This window comes from Rhincodon typus, chromosome 9, assembly GCF_021869965.1.
Source record: "Rhincodon typus isolate 14 chromosome 9, sRhiTyp1.1, whole genome shotgun sequence".
Taxonomy (NCBI): domain Eukaryota; kingdom Metazoa; phylum Chordata; class Chondrichthyes; order Orectolobiformes; family Rhincodontidae; genus Rhincodon; species Rhincodon typus.
Genome location: NC_063340.1, coordinates 40,470,454 through 40,490,001, shown reverse-complemented (window position 1 = coordinate 40,490,001; position 19,548 = coordinate 40,470,454). Strand labels below are relative to the sequence as shown.

Below are 19,548 nucleotides of genomic sequence, written 5' to 3'. Positions count from 1 at the left end.
GATATAGTCCATCAAGTCCTGAAAGCTTGTCAGCCTTTAGTGCCATTAGTTTTGCTAGTGCTTCTTCTCCATCAAGAGTGATTGTTTTATGTTTTACTCACTTTTTTGAGATCTTGATTTTTCCAGTAATATTTGGGCATATTTAGTGTCTTCTATGACCATAAAACCATAAAAAACAGGAACAGGAGTAGGCCATTCGGCCTCTAGAGCCTGCTCTGCGATTTAGTAACGTCATGACTTATCTGACAGAGATAGTAAAAACTGCCGATGCTGGAGTCAGAGTCAACACAGTGTGGAGCTGGAGGAACACAGCAGGCCAGGCAGCAGCAGAGGAAGGGGCTGGGAAATAAATGGAGGGAGGAGGGGTGGGGCTGGGAGAATGTAGGTGGGATGGTGATAGGTGGATGCAGGTAGGGAGTTGTAGGAATTGGTCAGTGGGAAGGGTGGGATGGATGGCTGGGGAGGAAGATAGACAGGTTGTGTCAGGTCAAGGAGGTGGGAATGAGAGGGAGATTTGGACATGGGATGAGGCCGGGGATGGGGAGATTTTAAAACTGGTGAACTCCATATTTAACCCATCAGGCTGTAGGCTCCCAAGGCGGAATATGAGGTGCTGCTCCTCCAGTTTGCGACACTGGAGGGGACCAAGGATGTACATGTCACAATTTAACAAATTGTAGGTAGAAGAATATTAAAAGCTGTTCAGTAGTATAGAACTTGTGTTGCTGAGAAACACCATATTTTGTTGAAGCTTTTTGTCTTGTGTTCATCAGGATGTTTTGCAAGAATACCAATTTAAGGGAAAACTATCATTTGTGCTGTATCAGAGGTCAGAGCTGAATGGTTGATAAGTGGACTTCGAGTGGGAGAGGGAGTTAAAACGGTTAGCGACCAGAAAGTGTTGTTGATTATAGCATACAGAGCACAAATGCTCCACGAATCGGTCCCCGAATCTGCGCTTGCTCTCACTGATATGGAGGAGACCACATCGGGAGCAACGGATACAGTAGGCCACGTTGCGGGATGTACAGGTAAACCCCTGTCGGATAAGGAAAGTATGTCTTGGCCTTGGATGGAGGTGAGGGGGGAGGTGCAGGTGACTTGGATAAAGAAAGTGAATGTACTGTAGCCAAGGTTACGGATGACTCAAAAATAGGTGGAAATTTAAGTGATGGAAATAACACTGAGAGCAGAGGGAAACAGACATGTAAAGTGTTACGAGATGTGCCTTTAAGAAGGATTTGTTCTGTCATGTTTCTTTTGAAAGCAAGTGTTGTAAACTTGGAGCTGAGCTATCTGCTGAGCCCAGCAATGTAGCTAGCTTTGTTTTAGCAGTCAAAAGGAGCACGAGTGGACTCAAGAACACACAGACCCAGAGTTTGCAGGTCTTGCTTTTCAGTTGATGAAGGTAGAATTTTTTGAAGAAATCATCGCTGTCTCTCTCTCTCTCTCTGCAATGCTTATTTTCTCGCCTTACCGGAACCTACTGGGTTCGCCTTTTTGAGTTCTGTGGAATTTGCCATTAGCAAGGGTATTTATAGGATGCTGCTATATTGGAACAATTAATTAGCAGTAGTTAAATGATTTACTGTTATGTTAAGTATTTTCATAGAGTTATAGTTAAGCCAATTCCTTTCTTTTTTTATTTTATCTGTATTTTAACTGTAGAATAAGGAATAAAGTGTGTTTTGCTTAAAGCTGAATAGTTTGACCAATCACATTGCATCTGGAACACAACGCCTGGCACTAGCCTTTAAAATAAGAAAATGTTAGGGTCTAGGCTATCTGCTGCCCTTATCCTTCAGATGATAGTACTCATGAGTTTGGAAGGAGCTGTCTGAGGAGATTTGAAGAATTTCTGCCTTGTGTCTTATAGATGGTACACACTGCTCCTATTGAGCATCAAATGTAGAAAGAATGAATGTTTGTGAATGTGTTGCCAATTAAGTGGGCTGCTTCAATCAAGATGGTTGTAAGCTTATTCAGTACTGTTGGAACTGCACTCATCCAGGGAGAAATCCAACACATTTCTAGATGGTGCATGGGTTTAGTGAGTCAGGAGGAGAGATATTTGCTGCGGGATTCTATGCTTTGGAACTGCTTTTTGGCTAGTTCATTTCAGTTTCTGATTAGTGGTAAATGCAGGTTAGTGTATAATGGAGGTGTCAGTGATAGGTATACCATTGAATGTCCAGGGACAAGGGTTAGATTCTCTCTTGTTGAGATTGTCATTGCTGGATGCTTGTGTGGCATGAGTTTGTTACTTGTCAGCCCAAGCCTGGATATTATCCAAGTCTTGCTGTATTTGGACAGGTGTAGCTTCAGTACCTGAGGAGTCATGAATGGTGCTAAACATTGTTCAATTATTAGCGAACATCCCCACTTCTGATCTTATGATGGAGGAAAGATCACTGAAGCAGCTGAAGATGGTTGCACCTCGGTCACTACCCTGAGATGTCCTGGAGCAAAAATGATTGACCTCCAATAACCACATCCATCTTCCAGTGTGCCAGATATGATTCCAATCAGTGGACAGTTTTACTCCTGCTTCCCCATTGACTCCAGTTCTGCTAGGGCTCCTTGATAACACACCCAGTCAAATATGGCCTCAATGGTCAAAGACTGTCACTCACCTCACCTTTGGAATTCAGCTGTCTTGTCCATGTTTGAACCAAGTCTGTAATGAGATCAGGAACTGAGTGGCCCTGTCGAAACCCAAACTGGGCGTCGCTGAGCAGGTGCTGCTTGATAGCACTGCTGATCACACCTTCGATCACTTTACTGATGATCGAGAGTAGACAGATGGGGTGGTAATTGGCCAGGTTGGATTTCATAAAATCAAAGAATCCCTACAGTTTGGAAGCAGGCCATTCAGCCCATTGAGTGCACACCAACTCTCCAAAGAGCATCCCACCCAGCCCCATTCCCCTACCCTATCCCTGTAACTCTGCATTTCCCATGGCTACTCCACCTAGCCTGCACATCCCTGGACACTATGGGCAATTTAGCATGGCCAATCCAACTAACCTGCACATCTTTGGACTGTGGGAGGAAACCAGAGCACCTGGAGGAATGCAGACACAGGGAGAATGTGCAAACTCCACACAGGTGGAATTGAACCTAGGTCCTGTGAGGCAGCAGTGCTAACCATTGAACCACCATACCGCCCTATCTGTTCTGCTTTTTGTATACAGGACATATCTGGGCAATTTTCCACATTGTCAGGTACATGTCAGTATTGTATCTGCACTGCAACAGCTTGGCTAGGAGAGCGGCAGATTCTGGGATGAAGGTCTTCAGTATGTTGCCGGAATGTTATCAGGTCCCATAGCCTTTGCAGCATCCAGTGCATCCAGCTATTTCCTGATATCACATGGAGTGAATCAAGTTGGCTGAAGATTGGCATTTGTGATGCTGGGGTCCTTGGGAGGTGGCCAAGGATCATCCATTTGGTACCTCAGGCTAAAGATTGTTGCAATGCTTCAACCTTGTCTTTTGTACTGATGTGCTGAGCTCTCCCATCATTGATGATGGGGATATTTGTTGGACCCCCTTTTCCTTCATTGAGCTGTTTAACTGTCTACCACCTTCACTTGATATGGCAAGACTGCAGAGCTTAGACCTAATCCATTGTTTGTGGAACCGTTTAATCCTGTTTTTTCACTTCCTGGGAATTCAGTTTGGCACACAGATATCCTAATCTGTAGCTCTATCAAGTTGACCTGTCATTTTATAAATGCCTGATGCTGCTCCTGGCATGCCCTCTTGCACTTTCCATTGAACTCGGCCTGATCCCTTGGCCTGATGGTAATAGTAGAGTGTAGGTATCATTGAATAGGGGGCTACCTGGTAATCAGCTACAGGTTTCCTTGCCCATGTTTGACCTGATACCTTGAGAACATCATGGTGTCCAAAATCATTTTTGAGGACTCCCAAGGGAACTACCTTCCAGTTGTATATCATTGTACCATCACCTCTGCTGGGTCTGTCCTTCCAGTAGGACAAGACATATCCAGGGATGGTGATGGTGGAATCTGGAACATTGTATGTAAGGTATGTTCCATGAGTATGACTGTGTCAAGCTGTTTCTTGTCTAGCCTAGTTTTGGCTCTGGCCTCCAGATGTACAGGTTAGATGAATTGGCCATGTTAAATTGCCCATAGTTTCCAAGGACGTGCAGGCTAGGATTAGTCGTAGGAAATACAGGGTTATAGGGATAGGGTAGAGGGTGGGTCTAGGTGGGATGCTCTTCACAGGGTTGGTATGGACTCGATAGGCCAAATGGCCTGCTTCCACAGCATTGAAATTCTATGATGCTACATTTTTGTGGATCTGAGATCATGTGTAAGTGAGGGCAGCGTTTTTCTTTCCCTAAAAGGCATTAGTGAATCGGATGTGTGTTTACATCGACAATGGTTTGACAGTTATCATAGAGTTTTAATTGCAGATTTTACTGAATGTAAATTCCATTACCTGCTCTGCTGGGACTCAAATGTGGACCCCAGCTCATTACCTGGGTATCTCGATTACAGGTCCAGCATGAGTCTTGTAAACAACTGTAGTTAATTATTTTCCAGGATGTTGTTCTGGTGAGGTTTAGATCCCTCATGAATATGGTGGTCCTAATGAGAAAGAAAGACACTGCATAAATCAATATTTTAGGATGGGATTTTCTTGCCCCTGCACTGTAAGTCATACACCTAAAGCCACTGTTGGACTTTGTGTTAAATTGTTTTAGAATACTTTAAGTCCAAAGTAAATTTCCGGTTGTGAAACACTATAGGGTAGAACACCTAGTTCATTCCATTAAGTCGTAAAATGCTGCAGTACAGAATGAATGACAATTTGCTCAATTGTAACTAAGCCAGTTTTTTTGGAGTTATACAATTAATCCCATTCCTCTGCTTTTTTTCCAAGGCTGTGGAAAAATAGCAATCTCTTCAAGGATTTATCCCATTCCCTTCCCTAAGCTATTATTGAATCTAGTTTCACTACCATTAAGGCAGTACATTTCAGATCGTAACAACTCACTGAATTATTTTTCTTGCCCCTCCTATGGCTTCTGGCTCTTACGGCTCTTACCTCCAATAAGTGCTGTCCAATACACACACAGGGAGGATATCCAGAGCTAAAAGAGAGTGCAAAGATTTACTGTTGTGGTACCAGGGCTGAAATGTATCAATTTTGTTAAGAGGCTAGAAAATCTTGAGTTGCTCTCCTTAAAGTAGAGAGACAAAGGAGACATTTAGTTTAGGTATTCAAAATCACAATGGTTGTGATATTGAAAGTAAAAGGAGAAAGTTTCTAAATATGGGGGAAGAAATATCAGCAATCTGATTGTTTGCAAAGTTAGTTTAGAAATTGATGCTTGGGCTTCATTGTATTATTCAATTTAGGGAGTTTTTTTAAGCGAACTTCAGCAAAACCCACATTTACACATGAGCTTGTTTCTAATTCCATATGCATACTGTCCGTTTCAGACCCTTGAAATGTCTTGGGTGCCTATATCAATATCATAGTCACTACAACCTTAAAGAGCTTTTGTTTTTGTAATAACACTGGATTGAAATATTAACTTTAGACCATTCGGGTCTCTCAGTATCAAATAAGTTATTCACAAATTTGTCTGACTGATTAGTGGTGAGTATTGTTAAAAACATCTCTCCACAGATGGTGCTGATTTTGTTTTTTTTTTGTAGCTGTTTTAGTGCAGTCATAAATTAGCTTATTCAAGGACAAACCTTGGCTTTCATCCAGTGGAACATTCAGCCAACAGGAGATATTTTTCTGAAAAATTGCAATATTGATATTCACAGACCAATTTGACAATTACTTAATTTACGATGCACAGAAATATATTAACAGAGGAATATACATGAATGGTTGATAGTGCAAAAATTACTTGGTCTTTTGGGAGAGACAATACTAAATCAAGTAGTTGTTTGTTTGTCATTGGATCCGTCTGTTTTCTAAACAAATAACAAGCAGGAAATTTATTAGGACTGTGACTATAACTCAGATCTATTAACCATTTGAATTGATTTCAGTTATTTTGTATGTTTTGTCAACTTGCAGAATCACTGCATATATGCTAGGACTAGTATTAAACTGAACCTAGTATATGTGGACCCAGTAATTATATCATAATTTGAACATGCTATATCACAGCAAAATCCTGTCTGTGCATCAACCCTGAAATATGATGATAGAATAAAATTGCAGAAACACGGAGGAGATATACAAGGTAGTATTGTGAATTTGATTACAAATTTTTGCCTTTGAGATCTGGTTTGAGAAACAGTCATTTATTGGTGTGATCTTGTCTCTCCACAATTGTAAGGTCTTCAGGAAATAAGAACCCTTCTAAGGTTCGATTTAAAGTGGATTATTGTGTAAAATAAAGGATGTTTTGCGGTTCTATTTTAATCCTGCGCTGAAACTGATCTGACACAAGGTACAGAAAAGCATCCAGCTTCCCAAAATGCTATTTTATTATTCATTCACAGGATGAGGGTGTTGCTGGCTAGGTCAGCATTTATTGTCCAGAGGGCAGTTAAGAATCAGCCACATTGCTGTGGGTCTGGAGTCACATGAAGGCCAGACCAGGTAAGGATGGCAGTTTCCTTCTCTAAAGGACATTAGTGAACCAGATGGGTTTTTCTGACAATCGACAATGCATTCATGATCATCGTTAGATTCTTAATTCCAGATATCTATCTATCTATCCCTCAGCTTAGTGAGAACAAAAACAAACAATGCAAGTAAGTTTTCATCTTTTGTATTCCTGTCAGAGTTTTGTCTGCTAGAAGCATTGAACATTAAAACTACTTCCACTTTTTCATATTCAAGAAATATATTCAAATTATTTGAACTGCCACTAAGCTGTAAGAGCAATTAAGATAATTTGAGAAAGTATACTTGTGTTAGAGTATATGACTGTATGAAGACAAGTGTAATGTCTGTAGTTTTTCCTTCCAGATGTGATGGGAGGAGTTCAGTGTGGCCTTGTGTGCAGGGGCTATTTGATCACGTGGGCGGGTGCAGGCTGAAGACCTCCCCACTCCTGATTCCCCCAATTAAGGTCCGAGTGAGAAGGATGGAGGGCGGCCAATTGAAATCTTATTAGGTCTTAGCATCCAGTGGGGATGTCGACAAGCGATCTAACCATACTTGTAGCTTTTGTGCCCAAGCAACAGACCTGGCATCGGGAATGTGTTGGGTATTGCAAAAATGTTTTTGGGGGTCCCATCAATTTTCTAACTGTTGGATGTGAACCTCACCCCAAACATTAAATTCCACCCAATATCTTAGCTGTGAGCAAGAACTGATGTGTTCTAACCACAGAATAATTTTTCTATGTTAATAACAAGGAAAAGTGCGGGGGCTGGAGATTTAAAACAAAAACCCTGGAACACAGAACTTCAGTATAACAGATTTAATTGTGACTCTGAAAAAGATTTAGAAAAGCATCTGAAAGGGAAAACCATCCAGTCTATGGGAAAGGGCAGGAGAGTAGGCCTTGGTCAGATTGTGATTGTTCTTACAAAGACCCAGTATGGACTCAACAGGCTGAATGACTGACTCCTTCTGTACTGTAACCAGTCTATGATATTATAAGTTGATCCTGGACTTGCAGAAGGAAGGTTAATATTACAGACAACATATGAGACACTAAGTTGAGATTTCAATTGTGTCATAACTGTAGGATGCCAAAATATAAAATGACATTTTTTTCTGTATCATAATACAGACTGGTAGAAGAGTCTTGTTCTAATTGTGAAGAATGTCTTGAAGGGTATAGATAAGGTGAATGTCAGGTGTCTTTTCCTTAGGGTGGGGGAATTTCACATCTAGGGTGCATATGTTTAAGGTGAAAGGAGAAAGATTTGAAAATGACATGAGGGGCAATTTTTTTACACAGAGAGTGGTTTATGTGTGGAATGAACTTCCAGAGGAAGTGGTGGATGTTGGTACAGTTACAACATTTAAAAGGTATTCAGATAAGTACACGAATAAGAAATGTTTGGAGGGATATGGGCCAAGCGCTGGCAAGTGGGACTAGATTAGTTTGGGATTATGGTCAGCATGGACTGATATGACCGGATGGTCTGTTTCAGTGTTGTATAACCCTTTGATTCTAATTGATATAAAAGTATACTGATAAACATTACATTAGCACAACAGATGGATGTTTTGATACTGCAATAGCTATCACGGAGTAGCATGATGGGAAAAAAGGGGCAAAATCTTCCCAAGCCCTGAATGACGTGTGCAATGGCTTTAAGAGGGAATATGGCTATGGTCAGATATGCTGTGTGGCCTAGTGCTAGAGGTAGGAGCATGCAGTTGCATGCGCAAAGAAGTGTCAGCTGTGCCACATTGATGGTAAAAGGCAACTATGGACTGTCAATGCTGTACATGGCTGTGGGTCAAAGATGTCACTGGTGCCAGCAGTCCTGGGATATCCCAGCAGCCGTAAGTACTTCCAGCCAGCATTGGATGAGGGAGGCTTTAGGGTGTGGAGCCTTGTGAGATGGGTTAATGATCCCATGAGTAAACTCACTGGCCATCACAGAGAGAAACCCTCCGCGAAACTTGATGAAACCTACATTTAGCCAATTTCTAGTAAGATTCAATCCACAATTTCTAATTTCAGAAAAGGAAGACAAAGACTCTGCCATGAATTTGAATACATTTCACCAACATTGAATTGTCAATGATTTTATTTTTTTTTTATACATTGGGCACCGATTGCTGCAATTTCATTTTGCTACAGTGTAAATACTTGAATTTATAGAGGGCTTTGTTTTACACATCAGTTTCAAACCTGGAGTTATGTCCAGTATATTGTTAGTAAATTGAATAAGAATAAGTATGTACAAGATAATAAAAGTGGAGGAAGGCTGATTTACTTGTCTTTGCAACTGCAGAGATCGAGAGCCTCTGAACTATGCCCCTCATTTGTCACGCTTTGAAAAAGCACTGAAGTTGAAACTACTTCAAAGCTGTCTAGACCTTAACCAGCTGAGTGCAGGCCCTCAAAGGTTACAGTACTTATACCTGACCTCAGCTCACTCGTGTCTCTGTGGTCATTATCTATTTGGAAGTGTGCCATCTAGAATCCTGAGCCTGTTATTTATCAACCATTTTCCTCGCTTGAGGTTTGAACTTCTATGAAACTGAGCTTCGATCAAGTATCAGTGTTGGCTTAGGCACTTCTAAAGAATGGGTTTGCTTTTCCATAGCAAGTTGGAAATGGGTGTGCATGTATATGTCTGCAAAGGTCAGAGGTGCATTGGATGTGATTTAGCTTAAAAAAAATCAAAAAAAGACATTTGTGTGGTGCATGTGGAGTTCATTTTCTGGAATGTTAATGCTTTATAAACACTGGAGACAAAAAATTAAACTCTTTATGCTGCCATGTCTTTAAAATTATGTGCTAATATTATAATCACAAATAGGATATTTTTATGGAACTACTTTATTCAGATTTACTTTTTTGCAGAATAGTGGTTAATCCCACTTACTTTCATGGGAGAAAACAGATGGCTAATTATCTGCGTGTCAGTGGTCATTTATGAGCTGGGTTTAGAATGTGACAGAATGAGAAATAAAAGTGAGTCTGTATTTAACTAGGAAGGTCGTTTATGGACAACTAGAGAAAGGAAGAGTTTTGCAAAAATTGGTCTTTTCTGTGCCTGTCTTCTGGACATTGCCTGGATTCAATACCATGCACAGAGGCTTTACCATCCGACAAAGCATTGCTTGCCAAGAGTATAAAGATAAAAATAACTATTTGTCTGAAGCTAATTTAAACTGCACTACTCGCCTTTCCTAGATTTCTTGCCCAGCTAGTTACTTCAGAGAAACCAGGCCTAATGATCACGTTATGCACAGAAAAGATGACAGTACTTAGCTGAAGATAAGAGCTGGGAGGTGTTCATCCTGATCCCACATTAAAGGTACTGATTGCCTTCACTCTCAACCATGAATCACAGCCATGGAACCCCAATCCTTGGTATTGAACCCAGACCCAGTTAATTGAAGGCTCTTGTGACGCCAGTAACAACCTGACATTCTACTCTTCTTTGCTTTTGGGCTCAACTCACCATCTCCATTCAAATGAAACCTGTGATCCAGTATAGTGAGAGCTCATCATTCAGATGTAGGGGATGCCATAGAATGTTATGTGCAGGGGTATTAATTAAATGAATGAAAATTGCATTTGGGAGATGTTCATTACTTGAAGTGATACAAATTGGATACATCTGACAAAAGGAATGTTAGTTAGATGTGTATCAGTTGCCTAGTTTAGAATTAGCTGAATGTTTAGCAATGTAGCTGACAATATGTGAGCATAACACAAAGTAATGCTGAATCAGTAAAGGTTATTGTCAGGGTAATATATGTCAGAGCAGAAAAGAAGTCAGAATTGGCCAACTGAAGAAGAAAATGCATTTAATTATTGACTCATGCGTACTCATGTTAAATTAGGCGTGACTGAAGTGTAAATTCAAAAGGTTAGCTCAGTTGTTCAGGTAAAGGATTTTTTATAAAGTACAGACCTTTACATTGTAATGTATAAAAGATCCAGTAAGCGGTGTTTGCTTCCAATGAGTAGAACAACAGACATTTGTATTAGTGACAGTGTAGTTTGTAATTATATTACGCACAGCATCACAACTAAACAATATTAAAATTCAATTCAATGGTCACAGGTTAAGAATTTTTTAAAACTGAGTTCAACCCCAACAAGACTTTTTCAACCCATTGACTGGGTCTCTGACAGCATTCATTTCAAAAGTTAAATGGTTATTTTGTTGACAAGCGTAGAAAATCTTTTAAAAGGACTGGGTACTGCCTCATGGTCCTTGGTTTTGATTTCCTGTCTTTTGTGTGGGTTCGGAGGAGTAACTTGAACCCCACTTGTTCTTCTTTATATCTGGGCTATATGGGGTCCAATCCTGCAGGATTTCTTGCCACAAGTGTATCATACTTGCTGAAAGTACAACATGGTAATGAGGAAACAGAGCATCAGGAAATTTGGTGAATAACAGCACCGTAAGCTATTCTCCAAAACCAGTGAGACTTAAGAATTGAGAAAGAAATAGAGGAACAAATGAGAAGGAGGGTGATTAGAGTCAAATTAGATCCCCCACTATCAACATCCTGGGGGTTATCATTGATCAGAAACTCAACTGGACTCACTACATAAATACAAGAACAGGTCAGAGGCTAGGAATACTGCATCAAGTAACTCACCTCCTGACTCCCCAAAGCCTGTCCACCATCTACAAGGCACAAGTCAGGAGTGTGATGGAATATTCCTCACTTGCCTGGATCAGTGCAGGTCCAACAACACTCAAGAAGTTTTACACCATCCAAGACAAAGTAGCCCACTTGATTGGCACTGCATCCACTCCCTCCACCACTAACACTCAGTAGCAGCAGTGTGTACTGTCTACAAGATGCAGTGTAGAAATTCACCAAAGATCCTCAAACAGCACCTTCCAAGCCCACAACCACTTCCACCTAGAAGGACAAGGGCAGCAGACATATGGGAACACCACCACCTTCAAGTTCCCTCCAAGCCACTCACCATCCTGACTTGGAAATATATCATTGCTCCTTCACTGTTGCTGGGTCCAAATCCTGGAATTCCCTCCCTGAGGGCATTGTGGGTCAACCCACAGCAGGTGGACAGCAGCGGTTCAGGAAGGCAACTCATCACCACCTTCTCAAGGGCAACTAGGGATGGACAATAAAGGCTGACCAGCCAGCGACGCCCATGTCCCACAAAATTTAGTAAATAAATAAAAAGATAAAGAGGGAAAGAAAAATTGAATTGAGAGAGAGGTGGAAGGAAAAGCAAGTTTTAAAAAATATAATTAAAACAGCTTACTGCATGCAGGAATGGAATTCAGCAGTATAAATTGTCCCTTTTCTGGAACAGAAATGTTGAATAACATATCTTTAATAACCCTCACATCATTTAATGGATTTTACATCTGAGGTTTAGAGAGTTTAGTGGGAAATTAATGTGCAAATCCAGCATGAACGTAAAAATACTGGTTTATTTGAAAACACAAGCTTTCAGAGTCTCGCTGTAACACCTGAAGAAGGGGCAAGACTCTGAAAGTTTGTGTTTTCAAATAAACCTGTTGGACCATAACCTGATGTCGTGTGATTTTTGACCTTGTCCATCCCAGTCCAATACCGGCATCTCCACATCATTAAAAATACTGTGGCTGTTGGAGATCTGAAATAAAAACAGAGACAGCGCAGTGGAAACTCAGCAAGTGTGACAGCATCTGTGGAGAAAGACTCCTCACTCCCTCTGCTGTCCCTCGCTAGAGAAGGCACCTCCTCAACCTCTGAGCATGAGAGTGCAGAAGCCTCAGAGGAAACACTGGCAAAGCTGCCTCCTGCACCCACATCAGCCCAGATAAGGTCACCTCAGTGGGAATGTCAACCTTAGAAAGTGTGGGAGCACAATCTGGTGAGCATCTCACTGCAACAGCTCCGCAAATTGGTCAATGGTCCAGGCTGCTGGCACTTGGAGACTAGGCACCTTCTTAGGCCCAGGCAAGGGCGGACACTATGTTGTTGGCCATCAGGGACTTCAGCCACGGGCACAAAGAAGAACAGCAGCAGCAGACAGGTATATTTACACAATGGCCCCTCATTTCGCAGAGGATGTAGGGTTCACCTACAGTATCTGGACTCAGCTGCCCCAGGCATGCATTTGTCTCCACCCCCCACTCCCCCAACCCTCCATGCACCCCACATTGGACAGGTTGGCAGTTGCCACAGAGACTTTGGTCCCTGCTCTCAGTGTCTGCTGGAGAAGTGTGCACACCAGCCATTGGGTCTCAGGACTGAAGGCATGGCAACAGTGGGATAGGGAAATCTGACACATGTCTCAGGTGACCCCTTTATCACAAGTTGCTGGGATGGTGCAGGGTGATCAAGGCATACTGACACCATTGTCCTTCATGCCAAAACATCCCTATTCTTTCCCTGGCCTCTGTGTCAAAGTGTGTTAGTGTCAATGAAGTGGTCATTGAAGTCTAGGGCAGGGAGGTGCACAGCACACAGACAGTCAGTGCCTTAGCATCACCAGGTCTATGTACAGTGCTTGGGGTCTGTTTGTAATGTTGTTTCCTTTTAAAAAGCCTGAAATCAGTGGGACTTGCAACGCCTGTCCTCTCTATCTCTCAGGCAGAGGCACTTAGCTCATCCACTGTAGGTGTGGTTACAGCATACTTTCAAATTCCAGCATGATGGAAGGTGACAGTGAATGCTATTTGGTCAATGGCTTTCAGCCTCTACCTTTTTATATGTTCTTGAGGACCTGAACATACAAATTCCTTTCCACTGAGATCTGCCTGTGAACCCCATAGGTTTTTAATTTCCCCAGGTTCTCACCAAGCCTGTCTACTTGAGCCTTCACCTGCGCATCTTTTCCCCCACAGCCCCTGTCTCCCAATTGACACCAGTGTGCTTCTGACCGTGATTTGATTTGATATTGTCACTTACTGAAATACAGTGAAAAGTATTGTTTTGTGTGCTATCCAGACAAATCATACCTTCCATAAGTACATCAGGGAATGTACAAAATAGTGTTACAGATACAGAGAAGGCGCAGAGAAAACTTTAATATACAAGAGGTCTGTTCAAAAGTCTGATAACAGTGGATGAAAAACCGTTCTTGAATCTGTTGGTACATATTTTCAAACTTTTGTATCTTCTGCCTGATGGAAGAGAGTATAACTGGGGTGGAAGGGGTCTTTGATTATGTTGGTTGCTTTCCCAGAGCAACAAGAAGTATAAACGGAGTCAGTGGAAGGATGACTAGTTTTCTTGATTGACTGGAATGCGTCCACAACTCTCTGTAATTTCTTGTGGTCTTGAGCAGAGTAGTTGTCATAGCAAGCTGTGATGCATCCAGAAAGAAATGCTTTCTATGGCTCATCTATATATAAAAAAAAAAATCAGTAAGAGTCATTGTGACATGCCGAATTTTCTTTTTGTGTACAGGATATATCGGGACAATGTTCCATATTGTCAAGTTGATGCCAGTGTTGTAGCGGCAAGTTCTGGAGAATATACCTTCAGTACTGTTGTTGGAATGGTGCCAGGGCCCATAGCATTTGTTGAATCAAGTGTCTCCAACCATTTCCTAATATCATATGAGGTGAATTGAATTGGCTGAAGACTGCCATCTGTGATACTGGGGATCAGTGGAGGAGGGCAAGATGGATCATCCTCACGGCATTTCTGGCTGAAGGTTGTTGTGAATGCTTCAGACTTATTTTTTGCACTGATGTTGGGCTGTTCTATTAGTGAGGATGGAGATATTTGCGGAGCCTCCTATTCCAGTGAGTTGAAATTCTATTGGTATATAAATAGTAAGAAAAATGGGAAAATGAGTAGGACCAATTAGAGATTTACACTTGGAAGTAGTTTGTAAGGCTGAGATATTAAATGAATACTTTGCATGCCTTTACCAACGAGGGTTTGCTACCCAAGCTATGCTGACTGAGATAGAAATTATTTAAAATTGTTTAAAATTGATGAGGAAGAAATCTTGGACAGATGCAGTACTTAAAGCTGACAAGGCACCGAAACTGGGTAAGATGCAGCCAAGCATCTTGAAGGAAGTGAATGTGGAGCTTCCAGTCTTCCCTAAACTAGGCAGAACACAAAAAGAGGTGCTTTTAATTAAAGTTTACAGAAATAATTAATAATCTTCAAAATGCACAGACACTTGCAGATGAATTTCAATGCAGAGAAAAGTGAAGTGATGCATTTTGATAGAAGAAACATGGAGAGATAATACAGCCTCAAGTTGAAATAGTTGTTAAGGCAGCCAATAGATACCTATAAATGAGAGGCATAGAGTATAAAAACATGGAAGTGATACTACACCTCCACAAATAAATGGCCAGACCACATTTGGAGTATTGTATTCTGTTTGGTCACCTTATTTAAGGAAGGATGTTAAAGCCCTGGACTGAGTGCAAAGGAGATTTATTAGAATGAGACCAGGAATGAGGGCTTTTAGATACAAGGACAGATTAGAGAAATTGGACTTATTCTTCTTAGGGCAGAGAAAATTAAAAGGTAGACCCTACTGAGGCTACAAAACAATGAACAACTTTGACAGGGTAAAGAAGGATATTGTGTTTCCACTAGTTGTTTAAAGTGTGCAACAAAAGTGTGACAGGAACAACCATCACACTGCTCAACATTACCAATTTTCATTGCAGTTTGTCCTTCATCTAGCACAGCTTTTTATGAATATTTACATTTTAAATGTTCCCCTTAATTGATCATAGTTTATTAGTGGGACTGCACACTCTTGCTCCACAACAGATTTTATTTCTCTCCCCAAAGGGTTTGTTATGGTCTTCATTTGCCCAACAGACTACCTGCCAGGTTGCCAAAACCCCCAGCAGCTATTTTCTGGCCTAGGTACATGTTGCAGCTAAAATTATGTTGGTTTGACCAATTCCCCCAAAATGTTCTCAGCCCATGTTCCATCTAAACTGCAGTTATGCACTAATCCAAAAGCTTCACACAAGCTGGCCCCTTTATGTTGCCATACATAAAAAGTTAAAAGGACAGCACACTAAACAAGTCACCTGTACACAACAAGAACATTAGAGGGTATGCCAGTCCCAGTGACTGCCACATCACATAAGCAGAAAGCCCTGTCAGAATGCCAATTTTATGCTAAGTTTCCACTTAAAGTTGTATATTGTAGATGATTTCTGTGGAAAACTCCAGCATTGCCTTCCATCAATTACCAATACTCAGTATCAAGTCTGAATTACTTGGACAAATCTAAAAATTGACTGCAGCGGAGCCCTGGAACTACAGATGTATCTCCTTACATTTGGGCTGGATTTTATTTTGGAATTTTGTTTAATCGGTGTTCTTTCAAGCATAGATGGGAAAACTGCAGGAAGGTCATGTCATCTCCCCCATAGCAGACCAAGCAATTTGCAGTATTCAACTTTGTTTGAATACAAAACCAACACCAGTGTGCAAGTATGCACCTAAGTTTACATCAGAAAATGTGTGATTTCAATGGAATGAAATCAGGTGGGTCTATTAGCTGCCAAATGAAAGTCTCTGCCAGATTACTGCCCATGATGAATGTTGTTTGATGGTTATATTAAAAAAATGTAAAGTTAATCCCCACCATTTTTGCTGCAGCTGTTATCCTTCTGGTGGGTGGCAGATTTTAAAATTTCTTGAAGATCACAAAATGATATTCAACAAAACAAAGTGATATTCAAAAGAAGGGCAAGTATCTAGCCACCATTGGTACCTCTGTCAATATCAAAGCAGGTATAAAAACAGAAAATGCTAAAAATATTGATTAACTCACTTAATGATATTACCATAACTTGTACAGCAGTAAATATTTGTACTGCAAAAACTTGCAACAGGGCTAAAAATAAATATTCATCCTCTGTCATTTGAATTTTCTTTTTAAGCCACATGGAGATGCTAGTCATTCTCGGTAGTATGGGGGTGGGGAGGTGGGCTTGTGGTTGAAATAACTGTAGGGGATGAAACATGTACAGGGTACCTGACAATCATTTGATTTGATTTAAACAGAAATTGAAATTTAGTGTAAAATTGCAAATGTATATACTAAAATGCCAATTATCCTTTGTAGCCTCAACTATATTAGGACTTAACAACAATTTAGGAGTTGACTGGGCGGAGATACACCTTGCCTGCTCTGTCCAGTTTCAGCTAGTGGTGTAGCTGAACTGGTCAGGAGATAATTTTTAAATAGCTTTGTGCCAAGAGAAACCTTTAGATAATGCCCATTGAAGAATCTAAGGGAGAATTTAATATGCTTTAGGATCCCAATTACTTTATATTGCATTTCCAGAACCTATAGAAAGCATCTCACACACAAAATTTCACAAATTAAGACATTCACTGCACAGACACTAAAATCAACATAAGCTAAACATTATTTAATAGGCAACTTAATACATTAAACTGCAGAAAGAAAAATACATTGCATATGAATGAATTAACACTGTCAAAAACCCCACAGTATGTTTAGATGTTATGATATACACTAAACAGATAGGTACCCTTGCAGGTACAGTCTAAACCCCTCCCAGTAGGCTCCCTTCTCCCCATCACATCAGGGTGTACCTTCTGGTGTTCTTTACAATGCCACTTTACCCAATCTCCTGAATTTCATTGAACTGCCTTTCAGTCGCAAGGGGTGCCTCCTTGACCTTTATAAAATTTCATATCTTCAAATGGAGAATCATTTACATCAGCATTCTGCTGAAGGTAAGATTTTCCTGCAATTTATGTTTTTGTTTCAAAATGTCTTTTCTTCTCCCTGGTATAAAAGTAGCTACTCTTGGTCTTCCTGTCCAAGTATTTCTGTTTCACTCCAGTGCCTCTGAATCTGAAAGTCTGCAATCAAAAAAACCAGCTAATCTTTGATTCAAAGTGGGAAAATTTGTAGTTGAGGTTTTATGGGATTTGACCAGGGCCTATGCCCCTTTTGCAACTAAATCACAGGGGAGTGATTCCAGGCAGAATTTAGGATGGTTAACATCCCCCTCTTCACCACCCCCTGTTTAATTCATGTTTGAACTCTGGTTTGAATTTATAGCTCAGGTCCAATGTCACTTTTAGGTAACCTACTGCAACAGGTCTAATTTACACCCCATTGCCTGAAAAAGACCAACATGTAAGGAATTAAGATGATTCATATGTCAGATAAACCGAGAAGTTGAAGAGTGCAACACTTTGAAATTTAAATATTGCCACTAAAAATACATGCAGCAAGAATTTCCTCAGACTGTAATTTTGTTGGAAGCACAATGGAAACCTCATTAATGCTCATAAAAGGGGTATCTAAGATTCGTCTAACAGCTGGCAGTAGGAAAAATTTGAGGAAATTCCCAACTATAAAGTTGCTATTCTATGAATCTGTTGAGCAACTGAATAAACAAATTAATCTGTATGTCTTTTTATCCAATATAATTCCACGGCTATCTTATTTAAAAGTTGGTGAGCTACATTCTGGTTATGGTTGTCCATGTCACATTGATTAGTCAATTCTTGATCTTTTTAACATTAAATTTATAATCATGGACAGATTTTTTTCCTTAACTACAGTAATTTCATTTTGTGACCTTTCATTTATATAACACCTTTCATGACTGAGAATATCCCTAATCAATTTCCAATTTGGAAATATAGTCACAGCTGTAGATATAAAATATGCAGTTGGCAACTTGCTGCAGCAACTCTTCAGATATTTCCACAGAATCCTATACTTCTGCTGGAAACGGCACAAGAAGTTTCATTTTAACATGAACATTTTGTTTCTACATGAAAGATGGCAGCTCCAGCAGCATTTGCTGAGTGTTACAATGTCAACTTTGATTTTGTGATCGACTCTATTGAAGTGGGACTTAAACACACACACCCTTCTCAAGCTCTACTGACTATGCCTGCTCTTTAGGATAACTATTCGCTGTACATCTTCAAAGGTCAAGTGAGAGATCTCAAAATTGCTAATAATCACAAAGCCATTAGTAGCGGATATTGAAAGTAGTGCTGAACACTTGAAAATTTGATAGTTCAAGATGGTCTTTTAGCTTGTTAAAGATGAACAGACCATTCTTTTCTGCAAAAACAACAAAGTACCTATGTCTTAAATTAAATGTATTTGACATAAGGTGAGGGTGTGATAGGAATGTCCTCCATTGCTTGTCATCACTGTTTCTTTAATCAACACTAATTGGTTCAACTTCATCAACATCTTCAAACAAGCTGAAAAATAACACCTCATTAAATCAATATTTAATGCTACAAAAAGAAAAGTTTCATTTCATGATTTACTTTAGGACTTTGATTTTAATATTGAGACTTCTCTAAACTATGTATTTTTCTTCTTAAAATGTTACCAGAGACATCTTGCATTTTACTTTTCCTTTTAGAAAATCTATTAGTACTCATCAACTTGAGCTTTTAAAACATTTGTCATATAAATTATTTAGTATCTAGAATCTTTATGGTAATAGAAGTGCTGCATTTTTGTTAGTAAAGAACAGTAGCATATCGTTAGAACATTCAAATCTTTGAGTGGTATTGTTAAAATCCATTGCACGTGGAAATACAATGTTCTCAAATAACTTTAGATACAATGTGAAAAAGTTACAATAACATTTTCTATTCAATAATAGTCCAACAGCACAACCAAATTCTTCAATTACCTATGTATAATTTTCAATGACATCTATTATTTTACATTTTTTTTTCATCATTTTAATGTGTATTATAAATTTCTTTTCCAGGCAGCTGTAACAAGACAAACTCCACCTGAACCAAAATCGACTAAAGAGAAAAGTAGCATATTGCAAAATGTTGAACATCCAGCACCATTGAGGCTGAGGGACAGAAAAGCAGAGGTCACAATGATTGGACAAAACAAATCAATAATGACTGGTTCATTTGAATCTTCAATAGCACCTCAGGTCAAGGTTA

General features: G+C 40.1%; 1 protein-coding gene across 1 annotated transcript in view; it reads left to right on the top strand.

The window, feature by feature from the left end:
- Nucleotides 1–19,548, top strand: part of LOC109932321 (serine/threonine-protein kinase VRK1-like) — a 105,954-nt gene that overhangs the window by 86,071 nt on the left and 335 nt on the right. Inside the window, exon 11 of the mRNA XM_048600988.1 lies at nucleotides 19,359–19,538. Coding sequence (XP_048456945.1) covers nucleotides 19,359–19,538 — 180 coding nt within the window. The remainder of the gene's footprint in view (nucleotides 1–19,358; nucleotides 19,539–19,548) is intronic.